Source organism: Artemia sp. Qi Xiang Cuo, chromosome 13 (genome assembly GCF_049724085.1).
Source record: "Artemia sp. Qi Xiang Cuo chromosome 13, ASM4972408v1, whole genome shotgun sequence".
NCBI classification, from domain to species: Eukaryota; Metazoa; Arthropoda; class Branchiopoda; order Anostraca; family Artemiidae; genus Artemia; species Artemia sp. Qi Xiang Cuo.
Window position 1 is genome coordinate 71,289,064 of NC_142806.1, and position 19,092 is coordinate 71,308,155.

Genomic DNA, 19,092 nt, shown 5'->3' on the forward strand with positions numbered 1-19,092 from the left:
TATACCCAAAGAAGTCATAACAGAGGTTGCGAAGACACAGAAACAGTAAATAGAATTTCTGGTGGTATAATGTCGCAATATTTTGAACCTGAGGTCTCGCAAAAACATGGCATAGTTCGAAATTTGTTCAATTACCCTGAGAGACGCTGCAGAAATGAAAGAAATTTAAATAATAAAAGTATTGAATCTGCGAAAATAAAAATAGGAGATAAGTGACAATACAGGTCAAACGAAATTAAGAAAATAGCGTAGTTATGGAAGAATATAGTAAAACCCAAGGTGACGCCACAAGATGCAGCAATGGCACAGCATAACACCAGTATGAATCTAATAAATAATGAAAAAAAAAAGAAATACTACGGAGTTGCGATAAGGAAAACAAGAGACCCTCCCGAAACGATGCAAAAAATTCAAATATTACAGATGACTGAGCCACTGATTAGAAAATAAAGACTATGATTGGTGACCCCCTCTGAAGTTCCCGAAAATCTGTTATGTAAGTAACAGATTATATCCTATGACAAAAGAAAAGGTTTCATTTGGGTAACTAATAATCACGAAAATGATACAATTACAATTAAAAAGGGGATGTGTCTAGTTCAAATCCAGGTTTTAACAGAGAATGATTTAAATAGATGGGAACTCAATTCTCAAAATTCTGAAAGAAACCTAGTTAACGGTATTAAAACTTCAAATAACAAATATCCTTTAACTAAATTACAATTTTTAAACAAATTTAATATGGATCATATTACGGTCTTAGCTGACTAGAACGTTTAGCTACAGCATTACGAAGGATTCGGCATTTTAGAGAAAATGAAACATGATTGCCATGACAATTAGCACATTTAGGGGTAGCCTGGCACGGGTAATCGCGTGACGATTCATGCTCTTCTGCACAGCGGGAGCAACGTTTAGGGTTATTACAAGATGACTTCAGATGATTAGGCGATTGGCAATTATAGCAGCACCTTGGTGGACGCTGGAACTCATGAACACAGAAAATCTCATAACCAACTTTCACGCCAAGCTTCAGTGCATTAGCAAGAGCAATTGCATTTTCAAAAAAAACTTTAGCAGCAAATGAATTGCCAATTCGTTTTGCATCCTTAATATTGCCACAGCCAATTAGCATGCTCATGTCAAAGGCATGTGATAAGCCTTTCATAATACCTATATATTATGTTTAATTTACTTTGACGTCATAGTGGCTAATAATAGAGGGAACATAGTCGCAAAAGTCCTTAGCAGCAGTCTGATCAATCCGCACCACCATTTTATCGCCGGAGGGCTTTATGCTATGAATACAATCATGACCAGGTATAAGGTCAATCACTTCACCGCGTTTTGCAGGATTATTAAGGTGAGATGGAACTTTTGAAATGACAATAATGGCCTGATTATCAGCGATTGGCTGGGGCCTGGGGTCACTAAGAGGAGGGAATTTTAGATCATAAGACACAATTTTCTCACGGATTTGCTTGAGTTCGGAGTCAATGTTTAGAAGCCTTGATGCGAGGCTTGAATATGCAACGGCTGGAATGACAGGAACCTCGGTAGGCAAAATAATCACGTAAGTAGGCAAAATAAAATCATCAGACTCGCATTTCTGAAAGGTGTCAATTATATCCTTTATGTGACGGTAATTATCTAGATCACCTTGCCGTCGAGGCACACGTTCGCCCACGAACACTCGAGACCATAGGTCAGTTTTAGCTATCATAATAGACTTTTCACCAAAAAAGTCACCCGCATGTTTGGCAATGATTTCACTATCCACTCCTTCATGAAAATTCAACTGCACAAAGTTTAGCAGCGCAGAATGTACAAGCTCTATTATAATCATGAATATATTCAATATATTCCACATTCATCCATTTTAGTAGTAAATAAGTTCAAGTCTAAACTAGTTACAATGCCAAAAACCGACACCAATATAAACTCAATCCAATCAAGCAAGCGGTGACGTCACAGCTTTGTAATCCGAAAAATTGTTTTCAAGGTCACTGAATTAATGAAATTTTCTCTATTGGATAAGAGTCACTAAATTAATGACAGATAGACTGGTTGTCTTACCCTATATTTCTACAATCGGGGGGGGGCAAATTTTGTTTCTGATGTAAATTGGAGGTAAGTTTAAACTTTACCCCCCCCCTAATGTAGAAATATATACCCTGGACTGGATTCATTTCCAATAGAAATGATTATTATATTTGTAATCAGCATAAAAAAAGGCATCAAGTGGTATATTCACTTTATGTGTTAGTCAATAATATGATTGGGTAGATATTTACCAAGTTGTCAACACTAGTAAAGCCAATGAAAAGTGGTTTCAAACATAGCCTATTGGTATTTTATAAAAAAAAAGTAGGCTAAAGTAGCCTACTCCAAAGATAATTCTTTATAACAATACATAGGCCTAGGCTACCTCATTTGATAGACCACTCAAATATAAACTGTTTTCCTGTGGTTTCAATTTGTTGATGCATTTTCATGCCATCAAAACTTTGCCATTGACTAGGCTAAACATAGCATTGAATTTGTTGGGAACCATCAGAGTTTGAGTTGTCATGGAGTTTACTTTTTAACCTCTAGCAAAAGACAAAGCTTTGTTTTTCATTACAAAAAATGCATATGCTTTTACTTCAAACCAAGTGCTAGATTACTTGGATATTTTGGTACTCCTGTACTAAATGTGCTCTTTTATATACTGCAATGCAAACCAGTCACAAAATAGACCAAGACACATGATGAAAAACAGGTTTACCATGCCTTTTGAGATATAAACAAAGGCAAGAACTATATTTAAACTGTTGTTTTTTGGGGGGATTAGGGGGGGGGAGGTACCTAGGTTAGGTTACATATTTAATATATGCTATGCTTTATCCCCACCCACCCTAATGTGCAAATATATTGCCCAAATTTGTTTCTAAACTATTATATATTCATCCTATTTTATTTCATTAGCATTAACCAAATTAGCACTACATAAAAGAGTGTGTTTAGTACAGGAGTACCAATATTTCTAATAATTCTAATATCTAAAAGCTTAGGCTATCCACTAGTATCCTACAACTTTACATCATAAATAATAGTGTTAGTTCTGTTGACATACCCCTCATAAGAAATATTTTTATATCTTGTAGAAGCTTAAAATTTGGCCTATAAATCTATTGAAGACAATGACTTAGGAAACTTTTCTGATTTGACAATTCTAGTGATTAGAAAATATGTTATACAAAAAAAATCAGTGCTCCTAGACTCTTTATTTTATGCTGTTTCCAAATGTCATGACTGCTATCCTGACAATCCACTCCCCTGCTGTAAAGTTGATAAATACTAATAATGCAACTACTAAGAGCTTAGATCATCACCAAGCTTCCTAAAGCCATTGCAGCTATAGATGCTCTTCAGTTTCCCTTAAATTCTTTTTACAACCTCCTGCCACCCCAGTTGGGAATGTCCCAGTCATCATAACCTTTGTCTCATTTAAGCCCTAGGATGTGGTAAAGAGCCTCATTTTTTGCACAGATTGTTGTTTGACATACCACAAGCCATACAGACACCCAAAATTGTCAGTTGACAATTCCTATAGAAAATGTATAATAAATCATTATTCTCTTCTTAAGCACTTAGGAAATTACTGTCCATGTTACTGATACAAAATTACTGAAACATAAATTTTAGTCAAAATATTTGTCTGAAATTAGGTTTCAAGTTGAAAGGGCTTCTGGTTAACTTGATAAATAGCTGAGTATTGTAAATAGAAATTTCAGGAATGAATTCAGGGCCTAAAATATACCATGAGAAGGTGTTATCAAGCTACTATCTCTACTCAGTTCTTATTTCCTGAACTGAAAAGATTGCATATATGTCAGGTGTAGATCTGTCCATGTTTTGACAAAAACCTTAATTGCAGGCTGTAAATTTTTTTATAGATTCTACTTTTAAAATGTATTCAGTAGTATTTTTTCAGTAGAATTTTCAGACTTACCAAGGATTTTATCCTAAATTTTAAGAAGTGTAGTGTGCAAACATTTAAAACTTGATAGTCTAAATAAGAATTTAGTGAAGGTAAGAGGCTCATAATGTTTTCCCTGTGCCTCACTTGACTTCTTCCTTTGAAGGAAGAAGGAGAGGAGGTAGGTGCTCAAGAACAATTTGCTAGGGGATCATTGAAGCTTTGGATCCATTCCTGGGAGGTTCATTCTTCTAACCCTATGACAACTGACCACCAGGATTGCCACCATGGTCAGTTCCTAAAGTGGTAAAAATGTCCAAATTTTGCATGCTACACAGCAATTTTTGGTGCTGCAGTCAAAATTTTTTTTTGCATGTTGCAGCTTGCTCTGCAACACATGCATTGTCCATTTAAGTGTACTTAATGAGGACAATTTAAGAGGAAAAAGGAAGTTCCCACTATTTCTGAATTTCTCTTGTCATTTTTCAAAATCCTCATAATTTGGTCCAAGACAAAAAGAAAAAAATTTAGCACAAAACTGCTACACATAATGAAATAGTGCCAAAATAGCATGTTTATGCTATATGTGGCAGCCCTGCTAACCATGCTGTTGTTTCTAGATTTTCTTCTGTTTATACCCAATCTTATATGATTGAAAAATTCAGCACTATTTATAGTCAACACTAAAAAAACACACCCATAAATGAAAACAACAGAAAAATGGTTTATATTTGAGTGGCCTACTAAATGAGGTTTGTATGTTACAAATAAGTATCTTTGGAGTATATGACTTTTTAACAACTTATTTAAAAATTACTGGTATGTTTAATCCCTTTTCAATAACTTTACTAGTGTTGGTAACTTCTTTGCATTGTTACGAAAATAAATACCTTTGCAACCCCTTTAAGGGCTCAAGATGCAATTAGCCCTAGAAGTGACTATTGAACTCTGAAAAAGCTATTTCCAACACGTTCTGTCAATGTATGTCTCTTGCTTCAACCTGTATCAACTATGACAACAAGAGTGAATGGTGGTGAAATACATGAGAAATATATAATTTGGGCTATATATTTGCATATTAGGAGAGGTTAGGGGTGGATTATAGTAGAGCTGCAGTCAAAATGTGTTAGCTACAAATATTCTGCATATTACTAAGTAAGAATTGTTTTCTTACAATGTTTCTTTCTCAATAGCCCCTACTCTATACCTTTACCCCCTATTCTAATACTAGGTTTAGCCTAATGTAGAAAATGTACCAGTATTGACTTCAGGCCACTAGTGCTGAAAAAAGGGCATAGCTAGTGTAGATTTCTTTAATTTAGACCCAAGTACCTATAATAAAACCATAATAAGCACAAGCAAGCAATATAAGCAAAAGTATACACAAGCAAATATAATAGATAATGCTACATCTCCCTTCTTCACACTTAACAAGGTCTATATATCAAGCAGTGTTGTTGGCCAAATCACTCTGCCACTGCAGGTCCAGGGCAAATTCACTGATGCAGAAGGGAGTGGTGTGACTTCCGCACATACACAGGGGTCTACATGGTGTGGGGAGGCAGGTCTGACATTTGGTGATGAGTTTGGCAAAAGTGGCGCCTCTTCTTTGCATGACTCCTGATCAATTTTGCAGGCTTGTTCTGTTGGATAAGAATCAATGTGTGGATTTGCTACTTGGGAGGTGTCCAGATAGGCTGTGTCCTTGTTTTTGTTTTGAGTTGCCCAGGTGCCTGGTGATGTAGGGGTAGGGAAACAGCATTGAGAGATATGGGTTCTGTTTCTTTGCAGCCTATATCCATCAGCAGTTTCAACTACATAGGATCTAGGATTTTCATGACAGGAAATGATTTTGGCTTTCATCCAAGAGCTATTTGCCATTTTCTGGACAAAGACTTTGTCACCCATCTGGAGTTCCAGAAGTTGCTTTGATGATTTGTCATAGTAAGATTTCTGTCTCTTCTGTTCAACCAACCTGTGTTGCATGAAATCTTTTGTTGGGACAATTCTGGGTTTTAGCCATTGGTATGTTGATGGTAGGATTGACTGGAGCTGACAACTCATATTTGAAGCTGGGCTGGTGAAGCATAACTGTCAACTGGGCTATTCCTATATTCCAAAAGAGCAATATGAGGGTTGGCTCCAACTTATTTGCTTCAGTGAGTATTTTCTTGCAGATTTGGACAGACTTTTCCACAAGCCTGTTGGATCTTGGGTATATGGGGCTAGATGTTTTCAGGCTAATTCCCCAGGACTGAGCAAAATCTTTGAAATCCTGGGAGGATATTTGTGGACCATTGTCAGAGGATATGAGCTGGGAAATCCCAAAACATAAAATAATGGTTTTCATTTTTTCTATAATGGTGGACAAAGTTTGGCTTGGCAATTTTTCAACTTAAAAAAACCTGCTATAATAATCACTGATTATGAGGTAGCATGCTCTGTTCCATTTGAATAGGTCAATACCAAGGCGTTGCCATGGGAGTGATGGTAACTGGCTGCTTATTAGTGGTTCCTTCTAGTTGTTGGTAGCAAACTTTGAACATATTTTGCAATTCTGGACAAACCTCTCTATATCTGCATTCACCTTTGGCCAGTATACAATCATTCTTGTGCACATTTTAGTTTTGTCTATTCCCTGATGAGCAAGGTGGAGTTGGTGTAGAATGTTAGTTGTCAGCATGTGAGGTATGACGATCCACTGGCCTTTCAATAGCAGACCATTGTGGATGCTCAGTTTGTGCTGGATATTCCAGAAGGCCAAAACTTCCATCAGGCATGGCTGACATTTTGAAGGCCAGCCATCACATACAAGGGATGCAATTATTGCTAGTTGGGCATCTTGGCATGTCTCATGCCAGATTTCCTCAAGTTTAGAGTTGCTCACTGGTAAGGATTCCATCCCTGCTTGAACATGAAACTTAAATGTCATTCTGTAATTGAGTCTCCATGTCAGGTAAGTGAAGACATGATAGTGCATCTGGTATTGGTATTTCTGCTCCAGGGCTGTATTGGACTTCTAAGTTGTAGGGCTGAATCTGTATCATCATTCAGTGGAGCAAGGTGAGTGCATCATGGAGTGGGCATGACAGGATAGTCTCTAGTTGGCAATGGTCAGTTGTAATGAAGACTTTGCAACCATAGATGTAGTGGTGAAAGTGTTTGCATCCAAAAATGATGGCATACAGCTCTTTCCCCTTCTGTGAATAATTCTGCTCTGTCTTGCTTAGCACCCGTGAAGCAAAATCAAAGATTTTACCTTTCAAGGATAGTTCAGCTCCCAGCCCATGTTTCAATGTGTAAACCTTAAGGTCCAGTCCAGTTTTGCAATCATGTTCAAAAAAAGATAAGCTATCTGATATAGACGTTTTTATTTCTTCCATCACTGATTTGTGAACCACTTTCCACTTGAATTCTGTGGCTTTAGTCACGTCTCTCAATGGCTTGTTCTTTGAAGATAGATCAGGTATGTATTTTGATAGAAAATTCAACATTCCGAGTAATGTCTGAAGCTTTAACTTAAAACAATAATGAATACTTACTTTGGCCTAGATATCTCATTATTGAAAGTATATTACTTCACTTTACTCCTCTCTTTTGACAGATAAATAGTTTGGACCAAAATTACTCTCTTATGAAACAAAACTACTTGAAATAAGCACTTTACTGACGTGTAATGTCTTGTATTACATAGAATGGGCTCTAGATCTTCAGATGGTTGTTTAATCTTGCCTTTTTCAGTAAACTAGTGTTACTGGGTTGGTATGATCACCCTAGATAACAATAAAGACCACATTGACTTTCCATAATACAAATGGCCTAATAACAAAAGGTAAAATTTTGTAATGCAAATAACAAAAGGTAAAATAATGAGGGATTATTTTAAGACAGCAACAATTTTTCTAAATGAATATGCTGGCTCAAAGCACAAATAAACATAGAATAAGATTTTAATATGAAATATGTGACCATTAAAACTGAAATTATGAATTAAAACAGTCCTTGAATCATCACTTGATAGAGGTTCAGCCAGGAGTCTTGGATGGGCTATACAATTTGGGTTGATCTATATATTTGACTACTAGAGGGGGGGGATATATCATTCTTTATATAGTAATACTTAATAGTACTGCCCGTTTTTATTACAGTGTTTTCCTCTCAGAATTAGTTATCATCCTGGATTACTCACAAGAGTAATACCTTTCAATTCTATATTCGGCACTCACCAAATATAATGTTTGGTACCATGTCAATTAGGTTAAGGTTGTGGTAAGTTTTGGGTTTCTTAATTAATTTTCTAGCTGAAAGATGAACATACCACTTGGTGTGTCTTTTAATGCTCCTTCTAAATATACTAATTGCTACCCTTGCAAATGCTTCCCAGTCTCCCTTAATGAGGTAATAAATATCCCTAAGCTATCTACACAACGTTTTTTTGTCAAATTTTTCTTGTTTGACATTGCAAACCTACTATTAGTGAGAAATATGCACAACAAATGGTGCAAAGGAGCAAAATCAGCATATTCCGTGCATATCCTAGGGCTATATCTGGCCTTGTTAGGAGGAGAGGTGGGACACATTTATAGGGATACCAGCTGGTATATTCAGAAAGAACATTTAAAGCTATATTAAATTGTATATTCATATTTTACCTAGCAAATCAATTGAGAAAACCAAAAAAAATATCACTTTCTAGACAGACATTGGATAAGGATAAAATTGAAATACTATTCAATGCTTGTTCCAAATATAATAATCACTGCTGTTCCTATTTCTCATGGACACTAACTCCCAGAACAGCCAGATTTTTTCCAGTTTTGAAGCCTTTGACAGCATATCCAGACAAATTAGGATGCCTATGTAGTAACTATTTGAACTAAGTTTTACTTTTTTTTAAAGCAATTAACCTTTTATCAGCTTTTCTAATAGTATTCATAAAAGTCACTTTTGGTGAGAAAGTGATAGATATATGGAGAGGACTCAGGCAACACATTCTGGACCTGTAAGAAAAAAGGATTGCATCATTTTCAGAGCATTCAGAAACATATACAAAATGTAGAATACTTTATTGTAATAATATGGTATCAATATATCATCTGTTGTTAATAAATATTATTTTATCATGTTGATATCATCCAAATTTTTAAGATTTCATGCCTTCAAGTTGATGAACTGTCATTTGATGGACATGCTTGAGATGAAATGTCATTCTTTCTCTAACTTCTTATGTCAAATACCCAATCTGTAATGCTTGAATAATACATGGAGACTGGTTGCTCTCTGTTTGTAGCTAGAGCTTGGAGTCAGAGAATATATTAAGTTTTTTAATCTTCCCTGCAAAAACAGCAAAAGATTTGCTTGATAGCTTCCATGAAAACAATTTTCTGAGTGACAACTTTGGGGACTTTCAGCTGCAAACACATCAATAACTTTGTTGGAAGCTTGATTTCCAGTCCCATAAGAATATTGTATTCCTTTATGTTTAATGTAGCCACATTGTTTTCAGGGTTTGTTTCTTCTGGTGTGGGTTAATGATGAAATGAATAGTTTTTTATGTACACAAAGGCTTCATGAAATTCTAAATGGCTTGCACAATGGCTTTCTAATAGATGAAACAGGTTTGTCACTTTTACTTAAACTCAGCTTGGTATAAACATGTTGAAAAAAGTTATTGTGTGGCATGATTGCCATACCTAGTACAATATAAGACTTATGTGGTATTTCTTGGGATTTCAGCATTATATTTCAGAATTTAAGCTGCAAAACAATAAGAACAAACATTGTACTGTGTGTGCTGCTTAGTAACAGGCAATAATGTACACTACATGGCTGTACTGTCCTGTTTTGTTTTTTTTACCATAAGCTGCTAAATTTACTATAATTCTTCAAAAATTTAAAATTTGCCAGTATTTGGCTTGGTCTTTCTTATTGGTTTTGTTTCAGCCTATTTACCATAGTCAGTTATAGCTACCATGCTTGCTGAACATTGTAAGTGATAGTAACTGCTGGTGTATATACAAAAATTGAAAAGTCAAACCAAGGCTGTATCCAGGGGGTTAGGGGTTTTAAATTCATTTCGCCCCCTCAAAATGTTTGCCTAATTCATAAAAACATAACAAAAATGCATATGAACAAATTTTGCGTGCATTTTTTAAGTTCTTTTTTCTACCTACCCCCCCCCCCCCGCCCCCCAAAAAAAAACAAATTCTGGATACAGCCCTGAGTCAACCAATCATTGTTTAAAGGCAAACTCCCATTTTATGTACCAGTAGCTGGTGCATTAGCCTATTATTGTAAAGTGCATGCATTGTCCTAGAAACCTTGGAGTTGTCTTCACCTAGCTCAACTACTCTTTAAAATATTAAAGAAAGTTAGTCCAGAAGCCTATTATAAAATAATACATTACACTAAAACAGTAGAACTAATTTAAAGATTTTCACTAAACTTCTTCTTCTTGAGAAGTTTCATAGTGAAAAATATCATGCAAAGCTTCACCATTGCTCATTTGGTGTGAACCAAGGAACAAGCATATACTAAATCAATGAGGCATGTGCTAAAGCCTCAATTTAATCAGTTTGGTTATTCAATCTGAAGTAGTTACCAAATTATCTGTAAAGTATTGTTAAAGTTAACAATGGCTTAATCTTTTAAGTGTTAGAGATAAAAATTGTGCTGTTTTAGTAGATTAATTTAAAAAAAAGATTTTTTTAAAGAAAGGTTAAAAGCTACATTAAACCAAAGACGGGCAGACATACCATCAAATAATAACTCAAACTTAATCCAACTCGAATCACTCACAATGTATTTGATGAAACCCAGAAGAAGAAACAAAAATTACAATGAATAATCAAATCAAACTTAAAATTACCAGAAATAGGAGTAGGACTTACTCTCTTATGCCTTCCTAAGGCTTAAGTATTACTTGTGCTTTAGGCCTACTGAAAACAATTGTTATTTCAAGCAGTTATTTCAAAAAGTTATTTTTAACAATCACAACCACAAAAAAATTATATCTCAAGGCTAATTAAGGTATACAAATTACAGTGGTGACACCTTCCATGGATGCAATTTTCTGTAGATGCAGTGATCCTGGAAAACATGAAAATCTTAATATTGATACTATTGAACTAATATTACTATATTACTGTTGAACTAATAATTTGGAGTGAAACAAAATCTTTCTTAGTTTTGGGGATTGCCTCAACCAACATGATGACTACATATAAAACTGGTGGGGCTTTTTGGAAAGATATATGAAAGCAATGTCAAACTTCATACCTATCAATGTGCAAGGGAGGAAGGCCTGAGCTTCTGGCCAAATTGATCTAAGGTAAATGATGTCAGGCTATGTTTGTGAGGATCAAAAACCTGAGACTGTCATTGCTGTGGCATGAATCCTAAAGTGACTGAAAAGAAGCAACAAATAGCAGGCATTGCTGGCTTTTTGCTATGTAAAGAGAAGCAAAAGGCAATGTCATTCTGGTTTGTCTGGTAGCTCAAAATCCAGAAATGATATGTTTTTTATTTATTCCTTTTTACTGCTAGTTTTGAAGTGATTGGATTCAGGGTCTAAAGTTTCATAAACTTAGGATTCTGCTAACGTTTTGTAATCTGCTGGGCCATTTTTGGAATAACATCAGAGACCATACTTCCTTTTTCTTACACAAACAATAAAGAGTATTATGGCATCCAATTAGAAAGTTTTAAAGACTTTCTAATTGGAAAAAAGTTTTAGAAGAAAAAACCATTGAACATTTTGGCTAAATATTTAAAAGCCAACTTCAGCAATATAAATGAGTAATATAAATAAACAAATCAAACTTGCAATAAAAACGAGAAAACTAAATCCAACAACAAGGAAGCTTGACAGTCCAAAACAATAATGCAAGAAAAGTAAATTTTTCATGTCTTTGAACAAGGTGCATGAAGTGTATGCTAAGTGCACAGCAAGTTCTTTTCTTTAATATTTTTTTTCTCAATTAAAGACTCCAATACATATACACATATATTTATATATATATATATATATATATATATATATATATATATATATATATATATATATATATATATAGTATTGGGGGCCTGATGGCTTTGCTGCCGGGCCCCAGCACTTGGCATGTGACAGGTTTCTATATATAGATTCTTAATTAAAGACTCCAATTATTTTTTTTTCTCAATTAAAGACTCCAATACATATACACATATATATATGTATATATATATATATATATATATATATATATATATATATATATATATATATATATATATATAGTATTGAGAGCCTGGTGGCTTTGCCGCCGGGCCCCAGCACTTGGCATGTGACAGGCTTCTATATATAGATTCTTACTGTTGCTTGTCTTCTAAACGCAGACCATTTGAGCCTTTTCTTAATGTCATGACGTCCAAATGGACCTTAAATTAGAAGAGGTACCTTTGTAAAATTACATGAATATTTTTTTTTTTATTGGACCTTTACCTTTGGGCTCTGCTTATCTTTTGTCATTATGAAAGACATATTTGCCAAACCTTTGTTTCTTTTAATTGTTCTGTTGGTGGGACAAAATTTCTGTTTCTTCTAACGATTTATCTAGTCCAGGTTTTTGAGTTTATAAGATATATAAGGCATTGACAACCTCCTTTGTTTCTTGTAATTGTTCAGGTGGTGGGACAAAAAACTTCTTATTTTGCCTGGGCTTGTCTTTTGTCATTATGAAAAACATATCGCCGAACCTTTGTTTCTTTTATTTGTTCAGGTGGTGGGACGAAAACTTGTTTTTCTTCCTACAATTTATCCAGTCCACATTTTGGTTTTCAAAGGTATGGTAGGTATTGATGACCTTATCCATGTCAAAATCTAAAACCCAATCATCCTTGTTATCATTTTAAATTTGTTTGGTTTGTTACATCTGGGCTTATCTTTAGTCATTATGAGATACATGTCGCCAAACTTTTGTTCTTTTTTTAGCAAAGGTATGGTAGGCATTGATAACCTTATCCATGTCAAAATCCCAAACCCAGTCATCATTGCTATCATGTTCAATTTTGACACTTTTGATTCTTGCTGTCCATGTTGATTTTCATTGACCTACTGCTCTTCATTTTTGACTTGCTCACTTGCTCGGTATCGTATGTCTTCTAACCGCGTGTGTCTTTGCTCTTCATTTTCATTTTTAATATGCTCTAATTGTTGTTTTTGCATATCTTCTAACCGCCTGCGTCTTTACTTGTCATTTACATTTTTGATACACTCTTGGATCTTGATTGTTTCAGGAAGTATAGCAATGACCCTTGCTTTAGCTATCAGTATTGGTATTGTCACAGCTGATGGTCCAGTCAAGGTCGTTAATTTTTCCATTTTATGACATTTGATGGTTCAGGCGTTGGTTCCAAAGAATCATCATTTCTATTAACTGCAACTGCAAATTTTCGTTTTTTGGGCCTTCCAATAGACATTATATTATATAAATGACTGTTGTGGTGGAAACTCAACAGTCTTATTTATGCTATGCATGACATCATGTTAGAGAATACTTATATGATGCAATATACAATATCATAAGAAATGCTTATATTATGTATTAACATAGTGCATGATGTCATTTGTAAAAACCAAAATCAACGCTCTTAACGAATTTTCTCAGACTTCTGACCTATCTAGGTCGTTTTTTTTAATGTGAGAATATCCCAAAATACCAATGTTCCCAAAAAAATATGGAGCTGTTTTCAAAAACATACATACATACATACATAAATAGATACACAATAATTGCTCAACGGGGTATGTTACTCCAATCCCTAAAAAAGATACTGAACTTAATTTCGATGGTGTGAGGCCAATCACTTTGACCCCCTTGTTCATCAAAATATATGAAAGTTTTGTAGCAAATTGGCTAAAAGCTGAAATTGAACCCCTCCTTGATCCTCATCAGTACAGTAACAGAAAGAATACATCAACATCCCATTATCTAGTCAGTCTTTTACATTTTATTTTTAAGCATATTGATAAATGGCTAAACTTAATAACAATTGATTTTAGAGTGAGTGCTGCTGTTGTGAAAATGATTTAGTTTTTTAATAAATAGGTTCCAAATTTTTAAATATAAGAAGTCTTTCTTTGAACTCGAACCAGTTTTATTGTGGTGTACCTCAAGGTACCATTCTGGGTCCTATTCTTTTTCTAGTTATGATCAATGATATTGCTAATGATTGTGAAGACTGCTGGAAATATGTTGACGACCCTACCCTTGGAGAAATTTGTGAAGCAAATGAGTGTAGCAAAGCTCAAATTTTAATTGATAACCTGAAGACTAAAGCTTCCAGTTCAAATATGAAAGTAAATGACAGTAAATCTTCAATTTTAACTATTTCATTTTTAAATTCTTCTGAACCAAATTTTCTACCAACTATCTGATTCTCTTAAAGTAAGGAACATTAAACTCTTGGGAGTTATTATTACCAGTGATTTAAAATGGGAAGCAAACACATCTAGTCTAGTAAAAAAGGGAAATGCTGGGCTGCAGCTGCTCAAGCTAATGTCTAAACATGGCACCCCTCCAGATCACCTCCTCCGAATATTTACATCTTTTACTCACCCAATTCTGGAATATACAGCTCCTGTAGGGCATTTTGGACTGACGACTGAGAAAAGCGCCAGGATCGAAAGAGCTTAGAAAAGAGCTCTAATGATAGTATCAAAGCAGGCAGACATGTCGTATGAAGAGCTGCTGGCAAAGTTTAAAATGCAAACTCTGAAAAAAAAGAAGATGGACACTCTGCTTGGATTTCGGATTAAAAGCTCTGATCCACCCAATCCACAAAACCCTTTTCCCCCCTCAATCCACAACAAAACGACTCCCGCGCAGGGTTGCAGTGCCTGTTGAGGAACTTCAGCCGGTACGCTGTGCCCATCAGCGGTTAGTGAAAAGTTTTCTGCCTAGTTTCGTAAATATGTACAGCGAAAATCAGGAGGATTGATTAGTGTTTTTTTTATTTTATTTTTTTTTTTTTATATGCTTGTATAATGTGACTAATGCTTTTTATTGTGAGTACACTAAAGAAATTTGGCACTGCCGTGAAGATTTTGGTGAAAATAAAAGTTTATCTATCCTTACAAATGATTGACAAGAAAAATCATATAATTGACATTATATTTATGAGTACATTTCAAGGGAATAAATTATAGATAATACGGATGACATCTTGATAAAAAAAATTCACAGCTTCTACCAGTGCCTGCTTCAATGAATCCAGATTATGGTGACGTCTTGCACAGACCTTGCCCTCTAAAACTGACCATAATTTGTAGTCAAGTTGATTAAGGTCTAGACTGGCTGACGGCCAATGGGCACTGCTAATAAATGGGGAGTGTCCTATGACGGCGTCACTTTTTTATATATTTTTTGAAAGGGCGTTAAAACGGCGGTGAAAAATTATCAGCAGGACATTTTAAAATATGTAGTGGAGCACCTAAGCCAAACCATGTTTCGAAATAGACCATGGCTATTCCAACAGGACTCTAAGAGGATGTGACATTCATTAATTAAAAATGCAAGTTTGCTAATGAAGGGATATTCTTGACAGATAAATAGATGAATACTTCTTTTCTCACTGTAGATCTAGTATTTCACATCTACAGTAAATTAAATATTCATTTTTTAGTTAGAAGAGATCTATGTTTATTTGGAAATTTAACTTAAAATATACTTCTTCTAGGTGATAAACTATCATGCCTGTCGAAACAAAAGATGATAAACCTGATATAAACAAGCCAACTATCTATATCTGTGGGGATTGTCATAGTGAAAATGAATTGCGCCAGAAAGATACCATCCGTTGCAGGGAATGCGGCTATAGAATCATGTACAAGAAAAGGACTGATAGACTTGTGGTTTTCGATGCAAGATAATATATACATATTAGTGTCTCTTTATTTCCTTTTTTATGACTAAAATTGTGTATTAAAACATAGTATCAAAATCTTTGATTTTTAAGTAGGGAATAGAAGTGATATGTATGTATATATTGATTTTTTCTTTCAATATAGAGTAAACATTTAAATTAAGTGATCAAACCATCAATTTAACTGCTATCCTTACAACTAGGGATAGAACCTACTGGCAAAAGGGACAGTAACTAGGGGCAAGAGAGATAGTTCTAGTGCAGAAACCAAATACCTTAACTCTCAGAGTTCTGCCAAAAATGCTTCTCTTTATGTTCCTTGTTTGATACTACGCTAGTAAAAAGGATTACCGTAATGGTAGATGGATAAATGGATAGATCCTTTATTTTACCCAACAATAAAAATAAAAATAGTCAACACAACTACATTTTGCAAAAAAAAAACTTAGCAACCACATAAAACCAGAATGTCAAACCGGAATAGGGGAAGAAAAGACGAATTGAAATTGAAATGATCCAAATATATCCAGAATTGCTATTTCCCTAGTAGGGATAGCTCTCTGTCACGGTTTGTTGATTAAAACACAAGGGGCTGTGCTCCTTGGGGTCCCTGACGCCTGTACAGTCGCTTTGTTGTGCATTTTGGCCTTTGGCTTGCTTTGACTGTTAATGTGCTTGCTGCAAACTCTCTCAGATTCCTGTATATTGCAACTACCAATTGCTTGAAAGTGCTTATCAAACCCTTTTATACCCTGATTTGAAACTTAGTGCTGTGCCTCCTTTTGACTTATATTGCTTCCTTAATTTAGGCTATTATTGACTGAGGGTCCCTCTCTGCTTGTAGCCTAATTGTTTTATTTATTTGACATTTTATTTCCTTTTTGTGATTTAATTTTGTAGTTTAACTTGTTTTAGCCCTTTGGGGTTTTATTTGTGATGACTGACAGGATGGTTAGTAGTCCTGTCACCTCTGACCCCAATAACTCTAGTGTAAGGATTTTGGCTTTAGGTATTGAAGGTCCAAATAAGACAAGTAGGTTATTGACATTAGGCTGTAGAACAGTTATTGCCGAAAAACTGTTTCAACATCTCCAAAATCATGAGTGCAGGGGCCATTATGGTTCAATGTTAGAAATACTTGGACCAGATGGCTCCATTATCAAAATAGCTGTGAACCAGTCAGTAGCTGCTGCTATACTCTCTATTTCAGATAGAGTAGTAAATGGATGTAAGGTAAAGTTTGTGCTTGGTCCTAGCTCTAACCCAGCTTTAATCAGAAACAAAAAAGGCATTGTATTTATCCCATCTGAGGAGGTGACCCATCTGGATGATTTGTCAAGGAGGTCCAATTTGATGACAGAATACAACAAGTGACATTGGCCTTTAAAAATCCAAGCCCATCAATTATCCCTTTGGTTTGCACCTTTAATCGGGATGTTCAGTTCCCTCTGAAAATCTCTGTTTGGGGTGCAAGGTATACAGTTAAGCAGTTTATCCCCCAGGCAATTCAGTGTTTCAATTGCCAAGGTTTTGGCCACATGGCCTCAAATTGCCGCAGAAGCAGAAGATGTCTACTTTGTAATGGACAACACACCCTTGATGAATGCCCCCAATCTAAAACAGTAAAGGAAGGTCAGGTACTCAAGTGCCCTAACTGGAATGGTAACCATGCTGCTAATGCTAAGGAGTGCCCAGTATTCATAGAGAAGAAAGCAATTGTAATTTACTCTTTCACCAATAATGTCCCCATAGTACACACAGACTCTTTCCCTCCACTGACTCCTAATCATAATCTTCTAATCATTTATAGTTTTTATTGTCCTTGATCCTTGTTTTATCATAATCTTCTAATCATTTATAGTTTTTATTGTCCTTAATCCTCGTTTTTATCATATTCTTCTAATCATTTATACTTTTGTTGTCCTTAATCCTCGATTTTATCATAATATCGTTTATAGTTTTAATTGTTTTTAATCCTCGTTTTTATCATAATCTTCTAATCATTTATACTTTTTTTTGTCCTTAATCCTCGTTTTTATCATAATCTTCTAATCATTTATAGTTTTTATTGTCCTTAATCCTTGTTTTTATCATAATCTTCTAATCATTTATACTTTTTTTGCCCTTAATCCTCGTTTTTATCATATTCTTCTAATCATTTATGCTTTTGTTGTCCTTAATCCTCGTTTTTATCATATTCTTCTAATCATTTATACTTTTTATTGTCCTTAATCCTCGTTTTTATCCTAATCTTCTAATCATTTACAGTTTTTTTGTCCTTAATCCTTGTTTTTATCATAATCTTCTAATCATTTATAGTTTTTATTGTCCTTAATCCTCGTTTTTATCATGATCTTCTAATCATTTATACTTTTTTTCCTTAATCCTAGTTTTTATCACAATCTTCTAATCATTTATACTTTTTTTTTGTCACTAATCCTCGTTTTTATCATAATCTTCTAATCATTTATAGTTTTTATTGTCCTTAATCCTCGTTTTTATCATAATCTTCTTATCATTTAGACTTTTTTTTGTCCTTAATCCTTGTTTTTATCATACTCTTCTAATCATTTATAGTTTTTATTGTCCTTAATCCTCGTTTTTATCATAATCTTCTTATCATTTAGACTTTTTTTTGTCCTTAATCCTCGTTTTTATCATGATCTTCTAATCATTTATACTTTTTATTGTCCTTAATCCTCGTTTTTACCATAATCTTCTAATCGTTTATAGTTTTTGTTGTCCTTAATCCTCGTTTTTGTGATAATTGTCTAATCATTTATAGTTTTTATTGTCCTTAATCCTCTTTTTGTCATAATCTTCTAATCATTTATACGTCTTATTGTCCTTAATCCTCATTTTTATCATTATCTTCTAATCATTTATACTTTTGTTGTTCTTAATGCTCGATTTTATCATAATCTTCTAATCATTTATAGTTTTTATTGTCCTTAATTCCCTTTTTTTGTCGTAGTTTTCTAATCATTTATATTTTTTGTCCTTGGTCCTCGTCTTTATCATAACCTTCTAATCATTTATACTTTTGCTGTTCTTGATCCCCGTTTTTATCATAATCTTCTAATCATTTAGACTTTTTTTTGTCCTTAATCCTAGTGTTTATCATAATCTTCTAATCACTTATAGTTTTTATTGTCCTTAATATTACTACTACTAACAACTCACCGCAGCACCAAGCCGCATGAGGCCAACACAGCTGCGCACGCTCC

The 19,092-nt window shown here is 34.5% G+C and overlaps 1 protein-coding gene across 2 annotated transcripts; it reads left to right on the forward strand.

The window, feature by feature from the left end:
- The first annotated feature begins 4,586 nt into the window (after positions 1-4,586).
- Positions 4,587-15,937, forward strand: Polr2K (DNA-directed RNA polymerases I, II, and III subunit Rpb12). 2 transcript variants are annotated; one of them, XM_089098799.1, is made up of 2 exons: positions 4,587-4,713; positions 15,680-15,937. In XM_089098799.1, exon 2 carries the CDS (start codon positions 15,693-15,695, stop codon positions 15,870-15,872), a length of 180 nt encoding a protein of 59 aa, XP_088954925.1. In that variant the 5' UTR covers positions 4,587-4,713; positions 15,680-15,692; the 3' UTR covers positions 15,873-15,937. The 2 variants fall into 2 exon arrangements, with proteins under 2 accessions (XP_088954925.1, XP_088954924.1); XM_089098798.1 differs by lacking the exon at positions 4,587-4,713 and adding an exon at positions 9,443-9,579.
- Positions 15,938-19,092: the final 3,155 nt, after the last annotated feature.